Genomic DNA, 23,725 nt, shown 5'->3' with positions numbered 1-23,725 from the left:
GAGAAGCTGAGAACTTCCAGCTCTCAGTGGAAACCGGTGGAAGTTACTCTGAGGAGAAGCCAACTATGTATGCAGAGCCAGCTCCTTACCTAGTGGATCTGTGCTAGTGCTCTGATTGGAGAATTTGCTAAATCTTTCTAATCAGCTTGGTCCTGCAACCTTTAATCATGTAAATGGCTCACATCTTCAGTGCAGTTCCAGACTTGCCAGCAAAAGGGAAATTGGGATTTGTGCTGGCACAACAAAGTTTCTGACGGTTATGGGCCTGAAGATGCATCCCTCCAAATAGATGCTTCTCCCAAGTTAGCTGGGAGGAGAAAAAACTCTTGGGCTTGCATATTACATGGCCCAACAAGTCTCTTTAGTGGACAACGTCATTCAGGAGCTTAGCGGATATATTAGTGTTTGCCGCTTCCAAATAGGCAAGGACTACCAAAATGAAGGAGTTAGGTGGAAACAATGGCCCAAAAAACCACAGCAATCATCTTAATTTGTTTATCCTAAGAGGACCAACTTGATCTTGGGAAAAGGCTGAGATCAAACCACCCAGTCTTCAGTTTAACATCATCCTGACCTGATTCACAACCTTGGTCAGAAGGTCTGGTTTCCAGTAATTTCAGGTAACTGTGTAATAGTGGTTCAGTTCAAAAGTCTGCCCAGGACAATTCCCCACAACAAGGCTGGATGTGTTAACATGCAGTGCACACCAGGCAGTATAACAGTGAGGAGACAGAATTCTTGTGTGACTCAGAACAAGGTGCCACACCAGTCAGTGCTGATGGTGGCCCTTGGTCTCCCTCCTCCTTCCTAGCCTCATATTGTCAACCGAAAGTCATGAAAACTTGTGCTCCCTAACAAACTCAAGACTTTCAGCATGAAACAGCAAAGCTTCAAGAGCAGCAATGATCAAAATGTTCAGTCATCCTCAGTCCAGATGGACATCTTCATGCCAAAACTTCAGCTGTTCCATGGCTGACGTCTGCCTACAGGGTTTTGAGACCTTTTCAAGGTTTATAGAAATTTGTGAAAGTCTTGAAATGCCTCACTGCCACCCCAGTGCAAAAAGTCTCAGAAACCAGGGCAGAAATCTCAGAATTGTCCTCAAACTGGAGAGCATATTTACTACATTCATCAAAGAAGTCACAAGTGCTGCGTCAAAAACGAGGCCAATGGAAATTCTATGTGTTATATGTAAGGAGAGGTCCCCAAACTCTCTAGCCGAAGGCTGTGGCTGAGTCATGAGATCCATTCTTCAGGAAGACCTCCAAGCTCGTTTAACCCAAGTCTCAATTGCAGGCATTTTTATGAGGTTGTTGCAAAGGCTCAGTCATTTATGTCTTCGCAAGGAGATAGTAGGGTACCTGAAGTATGTGTTAGTATGTGATTCACCTCCATGGAGCAGCAGCCTTGCAGTGCACAAGTAGGAGCTGTTAGATATGCTAATACGCAACACAGGCCTCATCTTGAAATCTTAAGAGGGGATTAGAGCAGATGAGTCCTCATTTAGTTTTCCACAACAGTGGTAGAAATAAATCTGGCTGCTCTTTTGCTGGGTGTTAAAGGGGGATTTCCTGGTGGGTGGGTCCCCTCAGTGGAGTATTATTGTCTTGACAGTGGGGCGGAAAGGAATGGATTAAGCAACTGGCAATGGGATGTGGAGCCTTTGCTGTGGAGCCTTTGCGTGTGCTGACAATGGATATGAGCTGGGGAGGGTGGAAAGCTGTCAGTAGACTATAGGAAATCAGGTTTGGTTCCTGGCTTATTCCTGGAGACCATACTATCGCTCTTGAGCTGGGCATTACTCATCAGAAACTCAGTCATGGCTCCCACCCTGAGTATGTCACTGGTGACCAGTGATGGGGCCCAGGTGTTGTGGACACTGCTGGACCTCCTGGTGTGGAAGATGGTCAGCCAGTTGGAGCTGCTGAAGCTGGGTCACCCATACACTGCCCAACCCTGCAGTGGAGTGATAACAACACTGGTAAGAAATGTTAACTCCTGCCCATAAATCACTCCCAGGTCCCACCATCCTCTTGGTTTTCTTGAATATGTGCATTTTTTTGCTATGCTTCTTGTCTATGGTGAAGATTTTGGCATGCTTTTCTTCTAATCTGCATGTTTTGTCTTCCAGTCTGGATAAGCACGTGTGATATGGGTGTCACCATCAACTTTGGTGCTAAATTTGGGGGATTGGTGCAAACCTGTAGGGAATTCAGGAACCGAGAGCAGAACTGAGCAAAACAGAGCTGAGTTTCCACTTCACCCTGGAGATATGGTATCATTTAGAGGGGAGAGATTTTGCTGAGGATCTGCAGAGATTCTTCAAATTTTAGGGCATGTGTTTGCCCTTATTTTAATTCTAAGTTCAACATCCTGACCTCCGAAGCTTGAAGTCCTGTTGAGTAAATACATTTAACTTAAGAAGCAAAATGCCCATAATCTGCAGATTCTCATAGTCTCACAGAGCTGCTTAGGGATCAAACACAGAAATGAAGAGCTCCCAGGTGGTAAGCCCTATACAAGGAAGACACACAGAATCACAGAATTGTTTTTGGTTGGAAAAGACCCTCAAAATCACGTCCAACCATTAACCACTGTTACCACTTCATCTAGTCCTTTTACTAAGTCAGGTGAGAACCATTTTCAAGGCAAGTAAGCTTGTGTATTAGTTCAGCTGAGTATCTTAAGTTCAAGGCAGGCTTGGGTATTCAGTGAGAAGCTGAAGTTAGAGCTGCTATTGCAGGAACATCTCTCCAGCAGCTCCTGAATCACATGTGACTCTCCAAAGTTTTGCATATGGCTCTTTGCCCTGGCTATGGTATGTGGTTGGTTAGCAGGAGGGCTATGCTACGTGGGGGCTAGAAGCCAAATATCACTGGGCTGTATTACTCTTGGATGTGGCTTGCTTGCCCAGGCCAGCTCCAGAGAAGCCAACATCATCCTCTGAGGTAGTCCTGGTACACCTCTACACCAGACTTTCTGATGTACATCACATGTGGGTCATAAAGTAAAGAAGATCCATGATCTCACACTCAGATTCACCCCAAGCTGTCTGATCCAAATCAGTACCAAGCTTAGCTCTACTGTCATCTTAAAACAGGCTAATTGGCTCAGTTGCCCAGTAAGAATTAAGAACACCATTCTTCTTCTGGCAGGGTTGATGGAACCAAAGGAAAGTCTTAAAACATCAAGAGACACAAACCTCACAAAAGAAGATGTAACCCTGGATTAACAAACTAACAGTCTGCTCCAAGCCTCTCAAATGGCAGAATACCCAGCCCTAGCTAGAAAAAGCCTAATATACTCTCAGCTTTTGGTCAACCACTTTAGTGGTCAACCCCTTTAGTGGTCAGCCCCATAAAATAGGCTAATATGTGTAGTTAACAGGTCAGAGTGCTTGATGCAATGACCTCACTGAGTTGCAACACAGGTGATTACAGCCTCTTTTCCAGTGGAGCTATAATGCTGATACATATATTTTTAAATTGCATCTTTCCAACTCTGCAGATTTTGATCAACTATAATTTTGTAGCCAGCACCAGTGTATGAGGCTTGTGCCAGAGTTGTAATGGCTGTTTGAGCAGAGTATCATCCATTTCTAAAGTATCTACCTGAAACGTCAGGTTAAACATGGAAATATGTTTGGGTTCCTTAAAAAAACAACCAAACAAAAACTAACCAAGTCCACAAAAGAAACACATTTTTTGCTTTTCTTTTGCTCTTCTTTTTTGAGAAGACACTGACATAAGTCAGGTTGATTTAAAGATTTCAGAGAAGTCACAATAGCTTTAACAAGAATAATGAACAAAAGTATTAATGACTGATGGAACAAGAGTATTCTGAAGGTTAGTGATCTGCTTTGGTTCAAATGAGTAGGTTCTAGGGAGAGTTTTTAACTCTTACGCTTGATTATTCTTGCATATTGATAATTGATTATTTGGTATAGCTCCTGAAACCTTAGGACAAACATTGGCAACATGGAACTGGAAACCAAGACGGTGCTTTTCTGCTGTCTGAGAAGTTCAAAAGCTTCAGTGTCCATCTGGTCTCTTGAAATCCAAAACAAGAAGGCAAGAATCCGCTGTCTTGCTTAAAGGAAGTATTTTATGATAAGACATTTGTATGTTCTTCAACTCTTTCCTGGTCCACAGGGATCGGTGACATGATGTGGAGATGCGTTTGGACCAGGATAATAATTAATAAAGCCATGAACAGAACTTTACAAAAGCTATTATTTGATAGTGTCTTGCCTTCAGAAGCTCACTAAGTTATTTCTGATGTGTTCAGGTGCAAGTGATGCTCATGTTAACTTCTGGTTGAGAAGACACTGTGCCAAGGCGAGCTAAATACAGAGAAGATTCCTCATTGTAGGTGCTGGGCACAGAAAATACTTGAATCACAAATCTCACCAGAGTGCTGCTGTGCTGGGCACAGGCTGATCATCTAACACAGACTGGCCGTGCTTCACAGAGCTCCCATCTACCCCTCTGAAAATACATCTATATCTTCACATTCATCTGCCAAGGAATCTATATACAAAATGCAGTTAGGAAAGCAGACTGAAATTGTTGTATGAACCGAAGCATCTTTCTCCACCAAAACCAACAGCACTAAAATACATTTTCCACCTTTTGTTTCTTCTCTAGGAAGGGCCTGTGCAATTTCCTGCTGGAGCATCTTCATGACAGGACCCTGTTTATAACAGGGCAGAATGAGTTGTGGATTTGGGGCTTGTCTTGTTGCAGCTCTCATTTTATAGAGCTGTAAGGCTGCTTTATGAATTTAGAGGGGTCCTTAGGAGAGCCTTACTAATACTTTCTTCTCAGTTAATCTGGATTTGGGAATGAAGGAGTTTGGCAAGTATGTCATGTCTAAGGCCAGTAAGGAGGGTCAAAAAATCAAATTACTGTATTATGGGAAATTCTGTTTTATTTTATATTTAAGAGTTAAAAATCAGATGGAAAAATTTTGGATATTTTTTGCTTGAGAAGATAAAATCATTCAGCTTCAATAATATCAAAACACTACAATAGTCTACAAAAATATCAAGGTACAGCAGTGTGCTTTTTTGATGGTTTCATGTCTTTCTATTTTGACAAAAGATCTCATTCAAAGTAAAAATAAGTAAAATGTCTTCTTTTCAAGAACTCAAATTAAACTATCTGAAATGAAAAACAAAACAAGAAATCAAAAGCTGTTCATTTTTGCTTTGAAATTGATAAGGTTCTGTAAAACATCTCCATTTTGATGCAGCTGCCTTTTTGGATGGAAAAGTGGCCCAGAAAATAAATAAATACACTTGACGAGATATAATATCTCCTAGGCTGGATCCTGTGTGCCTAGCCTAAGGGGTCTCCAACTTTTTTATGGCTCCGGGTGAACAGAAATATCTCCTTGTGCCCTCCCCACCCATTCACACTCCCACAACATCCCTGTGGCAACAGCTTCCCTGGGAAAGTAGCATGATTAGGAAAGGATAAACCATAATTATTAGCTATCATTTAATGTGATTTAGCACCTGGAAATAATGGAGAGGAGATGGTGCCAGATGCTTAGTCAATGAAGCCTAACAGGAAGCGCTTCTTGAAGCATTACTGTCACGTCGATCAAAACTGAGAGCAACAGACCTAAGTAGGCCAATAAAACTACCTAAATTATGTTGCAAGAGCTGCAGGGCCCTACATATGACCTACTTTGGTATCGCTCTCTTTGAAGTATCCAGTTGTTGCTGTGGTGCACTCCGTCATAAGCGGAAATGTAGAGGAAGGAGGACGTGCTCCACTGTCTCCACCACAGCCAAAAGCACAGCCAGAACCAGAACCAGAACCAGAATCTTTCTTTTCTGCCTTGCTACCCATCACTGATCCAGGTTGGGTCTGGGGAAACGAGCCAAATAACACGTATGCTTTGTAAACTGGTTTTCTTCTCTAGGAAGGGTGAGATAAGTCAAGCTGAAATGAAAAGCGAAAGACACTCTCCATTCCTCCGCCCATGACCTGCACCCAGTCTTGAGTTCCACCTTAAGCCGAGCTCTGTGTTTCCCAGGATCTGTCTGTGCTTTGCTGTCAGGTTTTAGCTCCAGTCCCTCCCTGAGGTTCACCATGACGTCTTCTACTTCCTAAAAAATCCTTCCCAAAGCAAAACAAAACCACTGCAGTTTCCTTCAAGTCCTTCCTTAAAGCATATCTATACTGTGACATAACCTTCTTTCATGGGCCCATCTGCTGTAGGCAACACTTTCTGGAACCATCTCGGTGACCCATGAGAGCATGTTGAAGGTGAGCAGGAGACAACACACCATGCGCTTCCTGGCTTAGTGTCTTGGGGTCTACTTCACACAGTCCTCAGATACCTCAGCTTCACCCATCTCATGATGTTTTTTCCAAAAAATGACGCTTCTGCACAGCACCTCTGCTTACCCTTGAGTGGTGGAAGGCCCTACCTATGACAGCTGGGTTCTGACTCCCATGAAACTCTCTAATCCTGTGACTTTGCACACCCCAAGAATTCAGAGCCTCCCAAAATCCTGCTTTCCCTTTACTCCTGCTTTGTCCTCAGTGCTCAGTCTTAAGTCAGCTGTGCCTTAATCACTGCCGTAACCACACTGCTCACATGAGCAACACAAATCCAAAGAGTGTTAACAATCCTTTTGAACACTTCCCTCTTCCTGACAGCCGACCTCTACCTCCTTGTTAATCCCATGGATCTTCTCGCATGATGAGTCCTTCCTTCGAAGGACATGCTTCCTGAAAGATGAGGGAGCAAGGAATGAGAGAGATTGATCCGTCGGGGCGCACGCTTTCTCCTACAGCAGACCTTCACAGGGAACTATCTCCTGCCAAAACATGCCTTGGCTGTCTGCCCCATCTTCTCTGCAGGAGACAGCCCCATTCCCCTCCCATGCAAGCACACAGAATCACAGAATAGTTTGGGTTGGAAGGGACCTTCAAAGGTCATCTAGTCCAACCCCTCTGCACAAAAGAAGGCATGAAGGGCATCTTTATGTGCCCTGTTTTTGCCCTTGCTGCCCTGACGTATCTGCTCAGGGAGGAGAGATGGGAGGAAATTCTCTGCTTTTTATACAGGAATCCAACCAGATGATCCCACAGCCCCTTCTGGCCTTAAAATCCCAGCATCTATTCAGCACTGCCAGCTCATAACACATCTCACAGGGAAGAAAAGCCACATTCACGGGCTTGGATCTCTCTTTGTCAGACGACTTTGCTTGTTTTGGCTGTTTGATTCATAGGAGCATGGGCAGATACATCTACCACCTCAACCAGCAAAAGTCACCCTTGCGGACCTAAGGACGGTGCACCTCATCTCCAGAGACATCCAAAAGTGGTGCTAAAGGGTGAAACCCACCGTGTCCTCCTTCCCCCCCCAGATGAAGGCGACCAAGTCTCTGCCATCCCCATTTCCCTCCCTGGCTCCCGTCCATGCGTGTGTGTGTGTTTGTGCCACCCCATTGTGCGCCGAGGGCCCATTTGGGGCTGGGATTCTCCTGGGACAAAGGGATGCTAATCAGCTCCCTCTACTGTTGCCTTTTGTCTAGGACTAGCTCCCACGCTTGGACTTGGCACTCTGGGATGCGGCAGAGGGAGCTCCTTGTTGCAACCAGCCTGAGCCCAGTTGGGGAATGCAATGTACCCAGCAGGGAAATGGGAGGAAAGGGAGGGGAGAGGGGGAAGGAAATAAATCTATAACTCTGCTCAGCCCCACTCCCTGCCAACCCGTCGCATTGTGCATGCTGCCCGAGGCAGAAGTTTCCAGTGCCTCCCGCCACCGGGAGAGAGACACCACCGGTTTTGTAGCCACAGGCTGTCTTGTTCCTTCTTCCCTCCCTGATCCCCCGTCTAATGTTTTAGTCGCCAGAAAAAAAAAACAAAACAGAAAAAAAAAATCTCCATGTCAGGGCTGACAGATGAGAGTTGGTGCAGTGGGAGGGAGGAGAGGGAGCATAGAAAGCAAACAGGATCAGCTCCTGGCATTGCTGCCATTTCCTTTTCACCATCGCTGCTCTCCCGGGTTTGCAGCCTTTGTCTGAGTGTTGGCTGCTTACAGCTGTTTACATGGGCTGTGTCATTTCCAGAGAACCGTACAGATGCACAAGAGTCAGATCTTTATCCTGGGATCACTTTTTGAGGTGGAGAGGTGATGAGATCAGGGTCTCTTGCTAAAAAAGCCTAGGTCACACTTAAGACCACCAAACTCAGGCCATGTGCAGCCTCCAGTTAACTCACCTGGCTGCATGGAGGATGGAGAGGCAAATGCAGCCAGATGTGATGCTAACCATAATCTTGCGACTGCTATCCCACTGTACCAGAGGACTGCCCAGTGTTTGCCCTTGAACATCTCTGAAGTGACAAGAAGATGAACGGACCCCTACTTTCCCAAGTAGCAAGGGGTAGGACAAGAGGAAATGGCCTCAAGTTGCACCAGGGGAGGTTTAGATTGGATATTGGGAAAAATTTTTTCCCAAAAAGGGTTGTCAGACATTGGAACAGGCTGCCTAGGGCAGTGGTGGAGTCATCATCACTGGAGGGGTTTAAAAGACACATAGATGAGATTCTCAGGGACGTGGGTTTGTGCCAGTGTGGGGTTAGTGGCTGGGCTCAATGAACTTGAGGATCTCTTTCAACCCAAATGATTCTATATTTCTATGATTCTATGACTGTGACCTGGCCCTACCAGCAGCCCCACAAGTAAGAGAAGGAGCTCCTCTACCACCTCACTGGTGTCCTGTTCCCAAAGCTAAAGGACTAACACCTCAGCAAGTTTCCTCAGCATCTCTGTTTGCTGCCATCACAATTTTGCTCTTGCCAAGGCCCCGTGAATGCTGCTGATCTCCCAGTACTGATATGGGCTACAAACCAGAGATGTGTCTACAGCTCATCTAGATCTCCCCAAACTGCATTTCCTCTCTGATGCTGCTGCCGGGACTGAATTACCTACACAAAAAACAGCTCAGAAATGCTGTGACAGTGAATATGGGCTGTTCTGTACCTGTGGGCTGGAATGTGGACTCAGGCAGCGCAGCGATGTACAGGCACTTATGTCTCATCACTGGCTCTGAGATCAGTTCACACTGACACTAAACACAACCGATGCTTCTGTCTTGAGCCAGGATCTGCCAGTCTTCTTCCCAGCAGCACCGGCAAATCTCTGGCCTACAGTATTTATGCATCTTGATGGCTGAGCGGAGCTTGCATACTCACATTTTCAATCCTGATCCTTCCAGTTTCCTTCCCCATAGTTACAGGGTAGAGTTTGTAGATCTCCGTTGTTGATACCAGGGCAGCTGCCCAAATTGCCATTAGCGGAGAGGTAGACGGGGTGTGGTTGGAAATCAGATCCTCTTGGGAAGAGTTTCATGAGAGAGCAGAGAGTACCTCCTACATGTAACTAACCTCCTGGATGGATCAGTATCTTGTGGCTTTCTGCTCATGCCTTACTTTATTGCAGAAGTGGAGAAGTCTGATCTAGAGCAAGGAAAAGAGGGGGGGGAAGCATTTGGCACAGAAACAACTGAGATGCCAGAATGCCATCAGGAAAAATATGACGAGGTCTGCTAATCATCTTAATTTTAAATCATGTAAGACATTATGAGATGGTATTATGCCTGAAATAACAAGGGACTGCCTGGATTCAGTGGTCCAGGAGATCCTTTTCAGTGCCATGTTTTTGCTTCAGTTAAATGGTCTCTCTAACAGAAGCTGGATTTCAGGACAGGTTTCTAACAGAAGAAAGATGAGGGGTGGGTATATTTGCCCCCAAAATGGGCCTCTGAAAAGTGGACATGGAAGTTTGAGCCTGTAGCCCTAGGCTCCCTCTATAGTCAATGAAGAGAAATAAACATCTTGGTATGATTCATGTTATCCTGAGATAGGTGTCTAAGATAGGTCAGATGAATTGCTCTCTGGAGATGCCGATTACTCTCCACTGACTGCAAAGGGAGCCTGGGGTGACTAGCTCAGACTTCGACATCTAACTTTGGTAGATGAGATCAGGCCTATCAGGGAGCCTAGGGAGCAGTATTGTTACGACACAGTAAGAAAAAAAATAGGGAGAAGACTTGTGTCTCCGAGGTATTATAACTGAATTTAAAAGTCTTGTTCCACTCTTGCTAAACCCAGAGAAAAAAAAACTCACATGGATTTTGCTAGACACAAGATGACGTTTCTCATCCACAGTAGCAACAGAGACAAAAGAGTCAGCCCATGAACACAGCTACATTTTGGCTTTCTTGAGACAGACAAGACATGGAGTTTATTCCTAAAATGTCTAGACTCCAAAATAAACATAGCTGCAAAATAGGCCTAGTCCAAAACAAGCCTAGCTGCTAAGGTAACAGTGCCCAGCACCCCGTATGAAACTGGATGTGACTTGAATCGCACATCTCTCATGAGCTAGACAAATGCCTGAGCTGCCCTTCATGTGGTCCCAGGGAGCGGGAGTCTTCTCATCAAGAGCCGGTCTCCCTGGATTCCCTCAGTGATTGATGGAGAGATGTAGAAACTTCAGGGTGTGAATAATTTAATACTAACTGTCTAGAATACAGCAGACGAATCATCTCCCAGAGGACCCCAGCATCAAATGGAACTCCCTTGACCTGTCTCGCTGCCTGACATAATGGACCCAAACTTTTGCTGAGCTACTGCTCTTCTGCAGGCCTCGATTTTAACTTTTTATGAAGTGAGAGTACAGAGAAGATGCTTTGTTCTATAAGAGTTATTCTGAACCTAGAAAAGGAAAATATAGTGGTCAGTTTTCAACAGCAGAGTGGTGTTCCATTAGAAATGAAGAGGTTGGTGAAAGGAGACATAGATAGGTTGTCTAACTACTGGTGTCAAGGCAAGATGTCTTTTGGGAAGAGATGCCATAGCCAAATTCAGATTTTGGTTTAATTCCAGAAGACTTTAGGGGAAATTCTACCATCTGCATCATGCCAGAAGTCTGTTTGGATAATCTAACAGACCTGGCAGGCTGTAAACGTGCAGTGTGTTCTCTACTGTGGGAAAGATGAAAGCATTTGAGATCCAGAGACCTCATATCTCTCTACTAGTAACACACTATTATTGCTGTCCCTTTCCATTGACAAGTGCCCTTCAAAGGGATTATTTGGCATAATTTTCTGAGGGACATTCTACTCTGTCTATAATACTGTGTCGTCTACAGGAACATCAGGAGTGAAGATAATAGCAATTCATGGTCTCCCTGGATAATATGACAGGGAGATATATATCGCCCCATCGCATTGCATCACATCGCATCGCATCCCATCCTGTCCCATCCCATCCCATCCTGTCCCATCCCATCCCATCCCATCCCATCCCATCCCATCCCATCCCATCCCATCCCATCCCATCCCATCCCATCCACCTTGATTAGAACTAGAAGTTCTGGAAACCAAGACATCTACCCAGTTTAATAATGAAGCAATCAAGTGGTTTTCAATACTCCCTATTTCATTCCATGCTCATCCTGGTAACTGCACAAACAGGAGCTGTATCAAAATGAACATCCCTTTGCTGGACAGGAACAGGGTTAACCCAGGGGGACACGAACAGTGGTCACTATGCACCTTTTGTGGCTCTTGTCATTTGCCTTCTAGCAGGGCTGACGACCAACAATTGTTTCCGGAATGAACTTATGCCTCCCAGCCTCTGCATCACCCATTAGGCTCTCATTTGTCCAGTGGGCAATTTGATATATGTCCTCAGAGGACACATCCGACGGGCGCAGACACTCGACAAAGCAACGGGACGCTTGCGCACCCGCCCTGGCTCGTTCACACCCCCTCGCAAACTCCCCGACATACAAAAAGGGATGGTGGTGGCTTCCCAAGGTCGCACGAGTGTTAAACTCTAATAAACAAGCCCCATCGGCGAAAGCTGAAAGAATCTGAGCCCTCTCCAACAAAGCATTTAATCCAGTTTGGCATCACCTTTGACATTATTAGGGATCGCAGTGACCCTAATCCAATCAGATTGATTAACTAAAGCGGAGACCCCATAAGCTGACCCCCCTCTGGCCTCTGCTATTTAGTCCTGACCAAACAGTGGGAGAGACGTGCCGTATTTACACCACAATGGGTCCGCGCTGAGAACCTGTTTCATTACAGAGCGACTTAAACTCCCATTACTCCATCAATGTATCATTCTTCAATAGTTCATTAAAAGCTGCTCCTCCACAATAACTATTAACCATTTCTCAGTCCAGCTGGCAGGTTTAAAGCCCCAGCCAGTCTTTAGCAGAAGGAGGTAGGAGTGAGTGAAAGAAATAGATAGACAAGGGCTCCCTTTTAAAATTTAAACGAACTGGGGGCTTAAATAGTTTGAGGTAATTTACTTTTATTGAATGGGGGGGGAGGAGAGGGAGGAAACTTTTATTTTGACTTAATTATGTGCTGAGGTCCTTTAAAGAGAAAGGGCTATGATAAGCTTGTATTGTATTGCTTCTGTTGAGGTCAGTTCATATTTCTGCCCAGAAGAGTTTCAAAGAGAGCTCGCGTGGTGTTGAGAGACTAGAAAATGCCCTACAACTTAAAACATGAACAGTGTCTTCAGTCCATAAATGTTAAAAACAGGGTGAAGGACACAGTTTCCAGTAAATAGCACTTGAGATGGAAAATGCCCATTAGGTTGGAGAGTTCATTTTCTGTTGCTAGTGATGGTATGTCCCTCTACAACATCCTCCAAAGTTTTATCCTGCATATTTTTAAAGGCAACTCATAAGTCTTTCCTTGTCCTTGGAAAACTGAAAGATGTGGCAAGTGCCTTAAAAACTGTCAAACCTCTAAGGTAAGTGGCTGGTCATGAGCTGTGACTAAGGCGATCGCTTAAGGTCTTGTAGCTATGGCCATGTTCTGCTCCACTGCTTCACACAATACAGTTGAAGTGACCATATCAGTCCCAATGAAACAAGTGAGAAGAAATTTTTTCCTCTAGAAGTTACTGCCTTAGAAAAGTTCAAGTGACATGTTCTGTCCTCTGTCCAGTAACTGAGATTTGAACCTCTGAGAAATTACATTAACTGTAGTCTCTAATATATGACTGGTAGACAATTAAGTAGGTTTAGATAGGGGCAAAAAGATCAGGCTCAATTATTTTCCTATATATGTATCCTGTTCTTCGCACTCCCAATAGTTTAGGGTACCTGAGCCACCTGTTTCCCAGCCCTTAGCAAGACAGACCCAACAGTGGCATCTATCTGAATGTTTCTCCATGGAGCTGCACATATGCTTATACACTCCCAAGACACAAAGGAGGAGGCAAACCCTCTTCCAACATCCCCGTAGAAATTTCACCTCCTGTTAATGCCTGAATCATTCCCCATGCAGGTAATACAACACAGCGAGGAAGGGGACTCTGTTTCTTTCGAATAAGAAACATTTATTCCACAGCCAAGAACAGGCAAAACTGAGTAATTGAATAGCTGGATGGGATGGGGACTTATGAAGAGCTAGAGGGACATAGGGTCAATCCTGTCAAGGGTTGACCCCAAACAGCAGCAGATATGGTTCCCCTGAACATCACCATTCCCTTGTAGCTGGGCTCATGAATATAATCACTGTTTAATATGTGATACATTAGGTCTGGTTATGGAAATGTAAAAAACAAAAACAAACAAAAACCCCAAAAAACCAGAACCAAAACCATAAATATAGTTGTTACTAAAACATGTGGGATATCTTTCCGTAAACAGGCTGATGGGGAAAAAAAGTGTCTGGTTTTAGATGAGATATCAGAATATGGCTCTTAATGGGACCAAAGTCTGGTGACAGTTTGGCACTGCTGAATCACAGCTCAAGCCTGGCCCTGAATTAGTAATGAGATAGCAGAGCAGCAAAGGCAGCCCAGACACTGAGGCAGCCTCGGTGAGATTTGGGCCTAGAAAGTATTTCCTGAAGGCATAAAATCAGTCCTTTTCAGTGAAAGAATTTCAGATAGTCTTGTAAGGCAAAAGGGAGTTGCTTTAGTGACTATTCCGGTTTGTGCGGAAGGAGGATGGGGTTCTTATCGACTCAGATGAGAAGCTGCAGTTAGATCTTGAAGTAACTTAAAATTCAAGCTGCAAAGTTTTGCTTGCTTGCTTGCTTGCTTTCTCTCCTTTTTTCCATCTCTCTTTCTGGGTAAGAACTCAAATATGTTCCTACCCTGGGGGATCTGCCGCACAAGAATGTGACTGAGCTGTTTTTTTTTCTCCCCCCCTCCTGCTGTAGGTGAAGCAAAACTGAAGGGTGGTTTGATTCTCCCTCAAGGAACAACATTCTTCAGTTATGAAATAGTCCCAGCCTTCTTTCCCTCCCTGAGCCCAGCTACTGAAATCCTGCAGTCTCAAGCAGGGACAGACCCTTCGTGTAGAGAATGTTGTGAGATAAGAGAGTTTTGGGGGCATTGGGAATGGGGCTCCTTCGGTCAGCGAGGTGAGGATCGTTTTCCTCCTGTACAGGGTGTAATTGCTATAGGAAATTTGGAACTTCTAATCTGAGAGCATCTGTTGTAAAACGCTGACCCAGGTTTCCCAGATTGGTGGTGGATGCCCCATCCCTGGAGACATCCCAGGCCAGGCTAGACGGGGCTCTGAGCAACTTGAGCTGGTGAAGATGTCCTTGCTCATGGCAGAGGTGGCACTGGATGAGCTTTGAAGGTCCCTTCAACCCAAACTATTCTGTGATTCGATGTCTCCTTGCGGACATCCAGCCTTGTGATGAGGCCAAGGTATTGGGTCATCTGGTTCACTTACTGCCTGTGCTCAGTGAATGATCTTGGGCAAGTCATGTTGAGCTTGTGTCTGTGAGAAAAATATTCAGCTTGGCTGTGCTGGCCTAGTTCAACTGCTATAGTCACCCTAGAGTGACGTACCCAGAATGGGTGTTTTAATTGCATACAGAATATTGTGGTATGATACTTTGATATGGGTTTAAGTGCACCACGCTGTAGATCTTACAAATGTAATTATTTTGGGATGATCTCTCACCACTAAGCCTGAATAGTGACACCAGCATGAATATGGTGTCTTGGCTCCCCAGCTCTAATGGAGTAACCCCATCAGCTGAAACCACCTGTTCTCCTTCTGGATTCTGGCTGGTGGAGGCCCCACCATGATGCAAATCAAGGCTTTGCTCTCCCTTGGCTGCTGCATTTTTCAAAATTCATCCAAGAAGTAATGCCCAAGTCTCCTCTGAGTAACAAAAACACCCCTGTCTCCAGATGGCAAGCACTGGGAGCATGAGCCTCAAGGTGAGTATAGATCACCTACATATGTTGGGTCAGGACATTCCCTGAAACTATCCCAGGTGCTCCCTAATCTCCTCCTACAAGCTCAAATGATGCTATCCCACTATTCCAGGCAAAGTCATTCCAACTCTCAGACTGTCAGGAACCTGCAACTGTTTTCCTTCTGTGAAACTAAAAAAAGGAAGGAAGGAAGGAAGGAAGGAAGGAAGGAAGGAGGGAAGGAGGGAAGGAAGGAGGGAAGGAGGGAAGGAAGGAGGGAAGGAAGGAGGGAAGGAAGGAGGGAAGGAAGGAAGGAAGGAAGGAAGGAAGGAAGGAAGGAAGGAAGGAAGGAGGGAAGGAGGGAAGGAGGGAAGGAAGGAGGGAAGGAAGGAGGGAATGAAGGAAGGAAGGAGGGAAGGAGGGAAGGAAGGAAGGAAGGAAGGAAGGAAGGAAGGAAGGAAGGAAGGAAGGAAGGAAGGAAGGAAGGAAGGAAGGAAGGGAAAGACAGAAAGAAAGAAAGAAAGAAAGAAAGAAAGAAAGAAAGAAAGAAAGAAAGAAAGAAAGACAGAAAGAAAGACAGAAAGAAAGACAGAAAGACAGAAAGACAGAAAGAAAGAAAGACAGAAAGAAAGAAAGAAAGAAAGAAAGAAAGAAAGAAAGAAAGAACGAAAGAACGAAAGAAAGAACGAAAGAACGAAAGAACGAAAGAACGAAAGAACGAAAGAAAGAAAGAAAGAGAAAAAGAAAGAGGATATCCAAGCCTTTTCTGCTGTCCTAAGAGAAAGCAGACATGTTCTTCCACAGATCTGGACAGGGCACCTGAACTCACCACCTGGGCAGGATTCAAATGCAAAGCAAGTCTGCCCCTTGGATGAACCCCTTGGTGCTAAAGCGAAAGGCAGAGCTTGACTCAGATTTACTGAGACCAGCAAGAGCAGGCTGGACTTTAAAAGGCATACTGTGATGGCAAAGAAGAATAAAACAGTTCTTATGGGCTAAAATAGGCTCAGGCTAATTTAGAGGGAAAAAGACCAAATACTCAGACTACGCCAAATGCTTAAATCCCACTGCATTCAACAACTTAGGGGAAAACATTTCTAAAAGCCCCCACTTATATCAATGAGTGCAGTGTTAGAATTAGTTGCCTGAATTAGCATCCTGTCTGAATTTGCCACATTCATAACAAATGAAAGCAGAACCATTAATTGATGGTGATTTCCTCAGACCTTTGATCTTCATTTTGTCCTATTGTGGTATCAAAACTGATAGTATCTGATAAGTCCAGCCAACAGCCCATCAATTCACCTCTGCAATTATTGAGAGAGCTGAAAATGCGGCATGAAATGCCATGGGCTCAGAAAAGGAGCCAGACATCCAGCTTGACCACTGAAAACACAATAATCCTTTGTGTTCCTTGCAAGGGGCATAGGACCATAGAATAATTCGTGGGATGGGCCCTGCGAGGTCTCTAGTCTAACCTCCCGGTCCAAGCAGGGTCAGAGATGACCCCACTCTCTAACACTGAAATGTGGCACTTCTTGGTTCTATGCATCACCTGTACCCTCTCAGTAGAGCTTTGGGGTTGAAATAGTTGTTACCTCTGACTGGATGTTGTTTGTACAATGGAGATGGTGGATAACTACCTTCCTTGCGTTGGGGCGGCACAAACTTACTAGCTATCCCCATGAGAAAGCTTAATAATCCTCTTTTCTCTACAAAAGGCCCTCTGAGTCAAGCTGAAACTACTTGGATGAGGTCCTGGGTCAACAAAACTTTCCATACCTTTGTCACACGTCTCCTTTATCAAGACAAAGTCCTGTCTCCAGCAGCCCATTCTACATGACACTTTATCACAAGCAAATGAGTTCACAGTAGATTTCTCAAGATCTCTGCTGCCGCTCCACCATGGATGCTGCTGTCACCAAACCCATAGCACTGCACTCACCTTTATCTAGCACAGGCCCAAAAATGGCTAAGCTGTCATTGACGGTTGTGCAGTTCCACCTCCTCCCTCGAAACTGGTGTTGGCATTCTTGGATCCCAATCTTTACCCCTTCTGCCACACTGGGCATGATCTCCACATAGTTCCGACAGAAGCGTAGCTGCTTGGGTACGAGTCCTGGGATGCTCCCGCAGAGGATGGGCTGAGTCCCCAGGGAGGAATACTGGTGACCAATTGCCAAGGACCTGGGAGAAAAGAAACACAAGGAAAAAAGAGATGCTGTCAGTCTGGCTTTCACCTTTGTACTTGGTTCACAAGAATGGGGACAGAAAATCAACATCTTCGGTTCCTCTGCATTCCCCTCTCCAGAAAACATCCTCTCCACAGTCATCCCTCCCCAAAACAACATCAACTCTCCTGAGTTCCCTACTGGCCCAACAAGGCAAGCAACTCTGCCTTTAATATCTTCTCATTTCTTCATCCTCTCAAAACCTTAATCCATCATTGTGCTGCTTCTTCCCAAAGAGTCTCAGCTCATACAGCTAGTTTGCTTTGCAACCAGAGGGTCAAACCCACATTTCTTTCTTTGAAAACCAAGCACACTTGTAAGAGAAAAGGTAGGTTTTATAGGAAGTTTCAGCAGCTGATGAATCCCAGGAATTAGAGAGTCAAAAGCACTTTCAGAGCTACATAAAGTAGTAACACCAACAGTAGACTAAACCATAGTCCAAGTATTTGGAAGGGGAACAATAAAAAATTGATAGCCATCACAAAATTCAACAACGTGCCTTATACATTTCAATTTTTCCAGGTAACTTCTGTGCACTGAAACCGACCCTAAAGTCACAGGTAGTTTGGGCCTTGAGAACTTAAAAAAATTCCAATTCTGAGCTAAATTCTGCAGGAGTGCTACAAAAACACACCACCCCATGATGCTTTCATAAGCAGTTATATTTCCTGTGCTGTAGAGGAAAGGGGATGGAAACATAGCCCTGCTAGAATAGAAACAACCTAGGGAAAAACCCTCCTATGGCTTAATAGGGGTCCTACATCAATGCTATTCCCCTGTGTGAACTACTGCACTCATGTTACTAGAAATACTCGTGCATAGGTTCATACAAGTTTGGAGCCAGGACTGGCATATTGGTAATTTCCTTGAAAGTGTTGTCTAGAAAAGATTTTCTACTCTTTAGCAAAGCATTTCCACACCTAATTAATCCAGATATGTGCTCTGCAAAGCTGAATACTAGAGCTTTCTAATCCGGTTCAAATGCTCTAAAAATAAGTTATTAAAATGGCTGCCAGTGTCCTTGTGGTTATTAGTTTAACACATTTTCACTTTACTTTCACACCAGTTTCAATTTGAGAATTTTCAAAAGTAGAGCTGTATTTTCACAAAACAATGCCGGCTTTGCTGTGCTGTCGCAGGATATGGAGAGCCTGCTTTGATCATCAATGTATACGTTGCTTTGGTTAAAGCAAGAAGAGTGAAATTAAAACAAAACAAAAGCTAAAAGAACAATAACAAAAAACACCACAAAATCAAAAAACAACCACAAAAAATCAACAAAACTTGAGTGCAAATTCTGTGCTCAGCCAAATGGAAGTCTGTTGAAAGCAGAGTCCATGAACCATTAGGTTGGTTGAAGCCTTAGAGACAAACAAGTCAGCTATGCAGAGAGATCAGCAGATATGTAGCTAATTATATAGATTTTTAAAGTGTTTTTACTAGTGTTTCTAATAATAACCTTGATTACTAAAACTGAAGGGATTTTTGGAGTATAATTTCCTTTTCTTCTAATTAAATCTCTTGATTGACTTTTCTGCTCAGAATTAATGACAAACAGAAACCTGCCTGGGCAGTGTGTATTCCTGTTTACATTCATTTTTGTTATGTGGTCGTCTCTGGGCTAGGATAAAAACTGTTTTAAAATGTCTGTCCTTTTTATCAGACAAGGCTACTTGCAGTCAACTATCTCCCTTCCTGGTGGGTACCTGGTCAAGAGGGGACAGAAGTGAAAAGAGTTGGACATTCAGATGGGCAGCTATCAGGGGATTTTAGGCTGAACTCAGTGGCTTTACTAAGTGTGCATAGACTAGGCTTTACATATCAGTCCTTTCTAGGCAAATGAGGCACAGGGACCTCCAAATGACTCTGGTAGGAGTCCAGAACCAAGGCAATCAGCTCAGCCAAAAATGTGCCCTGTCCCCCAGTAAATGAAATTTAGGTGGGCAGGATAGGAGGTATCTGGGAAAGCAAAGGATTTTACAGTATCACAGTATGTTTGGGGTTGGAAGGGACCTCAAAAGATCATCTAGTCCAATCCCCCTGCTGGAGCAGGAACGCCTAGGTGAGGTCGCACAGGAACATGTCCAGGCGGGTTGGAATGTCTCCAGAGAAGGAGACTCCGCAACCTCCCTGGGCAGCCTGTTCCAGTGTCTGTCAACCTCACTGAGAAGAAGTTTTTTCTCAAATTTAAGCGGAACCTCTTGTGTTCCAGCTTGATCCCATTACCCCTTGTCCTATCATTGTTGGCCACCGAGAAGAGCCTGGCTCCATCCTCATGGTACTCACCCTTTATATATTTATAAACATTAATGAGGCCCCCCTTAGTCTCCTCTTCTCCAAACTAAAGAGCCCCAGCTCCCTCAGCCTTTCTTCATAAGGGAGGTGCTCCACTCCCTTAATCATCATCATTTTCAGCTGATTTCCTAAATTTAGATGCCTTCTTTCCACCTCAGCTCCACCTTTGAGGTATCAATGTCACTTAACATTAGAGGACAACTGATCCTACTCTGGGGAGGGAAGATGAGAGAAATAGCATGAAGTTCCTCTTTTTCACAGTATTAAAAGAGGGAGGAATGAAGCTCACATTGACCAGGAACTGTGTTCATCTCATCCACATTCTGATGTCTGCAACATGGACATCTCCAGCTGATCTACTCACCCCAGCCTGCTTTTGTAATCAGTCAGTGGAGAGAAACAGGCACTTCAAGGTACGATTCATCCTCTCTATTTTAGATGTCTGCTTTGGGGTGAAGTGAATCATGGCCTTGCCTCCATTGACTGTATTGGCTAGACTATCAAGACAGCCTATCTCTTTGGTTGACTGGTTGAGTGGGATATGTCTGCACTGCAAAAGTCTCCAGATGAATCATGCTATGATATCTAACAACTGGGATGGCTAAATTCCTGGAAAAAGTCCCACCCAGGAAAGCAAAGTGCTGTGTTGCAGGACATACAAAGAGGTCAGCTGTAGGAAGGAGGGGAGTTCCTGCAGAAGTTCCTGGTCTTCCACAAGAGAAGGCCAAGGAAAGGACCCAGTTAATTTGTTTTCCCTATCCAAGTGGCTTGATGTGTGTTCGCTTGAGTTTAAGATTAATTCAGGGAACAACCAGTGGCAGAAAAGCATCTGTGAAATGGAGCCCATGCCAAGCCAAAGAGTGTTTGCTCTGTGTATGCTTTTGTTTCATTGCTAAGTTATATAAAAATGTTGGATGACAGTTTCTGGACTAAACACAGCTCCTAAAACATTCTTTTAGGCTTCAGAAGGCTTGAGTGTGTTGCCTCTGTGGCCTTGTTGGGAACGCGGAGTCTTTGGGTACCACGTCTCCAAATCTCAACCTATTCAACCGCCTGAGTACTGGGATCTAGGAGGTATTCACAGATGCCAGCTTCAGGCTTGGGAGCTGGATGATCTCTGTAAACAATAGGGAGAGATAGATGCCTTCATTGAAGCCTCCAGAGAAGAGCACCAAGTTGCTCTGACTCATCCTTCAGTCATTGAGTATACAGAGAGTCCAGGATGTAGCCACCTTGCAGTGTCTGAAGTTACCTTTAATGGAAACATCGGTAGAGTTTGTTCCAACAACTAGAGTCACCAACATCCTTCCCAAAACTTTCAAAAGTGCCCTGTTCAGTTCCCACTGAGGACAAAGTATCCACTGAGACCGAATCAACCTGCTGCGGGGTCCACCCATAATGTTGTGAAGCCACGAGGACTTTCTTGAGCTGGATTAAGTTTTAGGATTCAAGTCTCGTAAACTTTAATTTATGTGAACCACCAAACTCATTCCTGTCTCTGTGTTTTTTGGTGGTTACTACAGTGGTAGAACGAAAACACTGGTCATAGGAAGAGAAGCTTATAGGTTGATGCCCTCAACTGTTCGTTTCCGTTGCTGGGAAGATCATCTAAGATAAAAAAAATAAAAACATGTAGAAATACTTTTAATTGCTTTTCTCACTGCTCCCTTCTCAATACAGTAGGGAAACAGTCACACCTTGCTTTGATGTTACAGTCTGGAAAGTTTATATCTGCAAAAGACAATCTCCAGCAAGAGTCATGTTCTCAAGGCGTCATCAGATGCTGAGGCAGTGTAATGCAAATTTGGCATTTCACGGAGGAATGCGTAGTCACTTGACTTTCAGCTGAAGGTACAGGGTGGAATCTCAAAACATGTCTCCATGAACAGCATCTCTGCCGTTAAACGCCTGTAAGTACTTCTTCCTAGCTCCCTTGAAGACTCTGGAGTGTGATAACTTATATCAGACCACTCTCTTTTGGTCTCTGCTTTGCTTCCAGCTTCTGGGTATAAACGCTTTCTCCCTCTTTCTAAAGTGAATTTATCTTAAGGAGGACCAAGTTATTTCAGCATCCTGTCATTTTTATTGATCATGAGGTATGAACCTTAAGAACCTTTCTCCTCTTCTCCCCAAAAAACAACAACAACAACCCAAAACCTTTAGAAAAGATTGGGAAAGTTTATAAAGATCAGAATCTTATTTCAGTGTTACTCAACCAGCTAGTAGTTCCCATCATTCATTTTTCCACACTGTTTCTGATGATTAAACTTGCCTTTTGCATTTTTCCACTCTCCTACCATCTGCTTCTAAACTGTCTTCTGCATGTGGGTAATTTTGAAAATGTGGTGTTGAGAAACGGGCCACGTGTCATCTATTGTGGTCTAACCAGGCATCGTCTTCAAATTTCTTAAGCATCAACACTTCCTGGATGTATTGACACCAACCTCTTCTTTTCCACTGGACAATTAATGAAACACTCAAGTTCAAAAACACACTCATCCCCAGAACAGGTACTGCTCAAGTCTGAACCAAAAGAAAGGGTCAAAGAGCTGTTTTTTTTCAGACCAATTAGCTTTTTCTTCCCATTATCTCGGGAGGAGCCATGAAAACACAATTCTGTATGTCCACAGCCAAAGTTCTTGGCTTATCTTTAAGCCTTGCATGCCCTGAAGTGTTTAATTCTACCTTCAGTGAGCATTTTTCTTTGCCAACACACCTAGAGAGCTCTTCATTTCCCTTATCTCAATCTATCTGCTCCTTCAGCAGAGCCATTGTAAATACGTACCTGGCCACCTTCTTAGTAAATTACGTGTACCCTCCCTCTTGGAATGGACACCCAGCCAGTTTATGAGGAAGAAATATGCAGGAAATATATGCTCATAGCTTTTTCAGAAAATGAGAAGGCTTCAGTTCTGGATGACCTTGCTGTACAGCACAACTCTGCTGACTTTTCAAGGTCCCTACCTGCTCAGTATGGCTGTCAAAAGTCCTTGACACATCAGTAGCAGTATGTAGAGGCGTGTACACCTGCCTGTTTCTTCCTGAATTCAATTATTCTTGAACTCTGTAGGAGCTTTGTTTTGCTGTTCATCTTGGAGAGGCCTTTTGCTGGCTCCAAGTGCTGCCAAGAGCTTCCTCACCAGACAACCTTCTGGGATCCCGACCCAGGTGAAATAACTGCATTTATTAATGCTGTACAGAAAGAGTGTAACTTGTCTAATGAGCTGGTATAAGACCCAAAGAGCACTTAAGTCCCCATTGAATATTGAGAACTGAACAACGGTAGTAACTTTTGTCTCATACAGATGCAAGTTGGCAGCCAGTCCTGGTGCAGAAGTTAAGTCAAAGGATGTTCATCTGCTTGTAATAGAGGGAATTTGTGTCGGCTTGAAGATACCCTAGGTTTTCTTGCATGGGATCCCCTAATCGGAGGATTTCACACACCCTCCAAATCCTTTCTCATAATCTGTTCAGGTCTCCATTGTTTCATTGTCTTTTCCTTTCTCACCCTTTTTCTCTGCCCCTTAATGGTGCCACATCTAACTCTTTGAAGATGAATCTCAGCGACACTATGAAGAAGGGGACAAAATGTGCAAAGCTGTCTGTCTAAAAAGGTGAACACTCAGAAAGCACCCTTGGTATTACGAGGCAAAGATACTGAAAAATGTTGCTTGAAAAGTATTTATAGGTCCTGCCAAGCTATAAGGAAAACCCAGCAAGGGTTGTTTCATATCTCCTCGTACCAGACCAGAAGGGCTCACAGGGAAGCTGCTTGCATGTGGCGAGTAGGCAGACCTTAGACCATCCTACAGTATTAGAATCAGACCATCTGAGGTACCCTACCCACAATCCCCCATGGACTGCTAAGGCTGACAAGCGTGAAGGTATTTGATGCTGCCTAAAAACTCCTGAACATCTCAACCAGAGCTAGGGACCAGATATAGGAGATGTAGTTGAGTTAGTGTGTTTTCTTTTACA

General features: G+C 44.3%; 1 protein-coding gene across 2 annotated transcripts in view; it reads right to left on the bottom strand.

Moving 5' to 3' along the window:
* The window catches only part of WNT3A (Wnt family member 3A), a 97,727-nt gene that overhangs the window by 29,209 nt on the left and 44,793 nt on the right, over nt 1–23,725 (bottom strand). For both annotated transcript variants that reach the window (XM_005512111.2, XM_065050229.1), the window contains exon 2: nt 17,167–17,408. In XM_005512111.2, the coding sequence (XP_005512168.1) occupies nt 17,167–17,408 (242 nt within the window). The remainder of the gene's footprint in view (nt 1–17,166; nt 17,409–23,725) is intronic.

The sequence above is a fragment of the Columba livia genome, chromosome 2, assembly GCF_036013475.1.
Source record: "Columba livia isolate bColLiv1 breed racing homer chromosome 2, bColLiv1.pat.W.v2, whole genome shotgun sequence".
NCBI lineage: Eukaryota > Metazoa > Chordata > Aves > Columbiformes > Columbidae > Columba > Columba livia.
The sequence above is the reverse complement of the archived record's forward strand: the minus strand, read 5'-3'. Positions and strand labels throughout refer to the sequence as shown.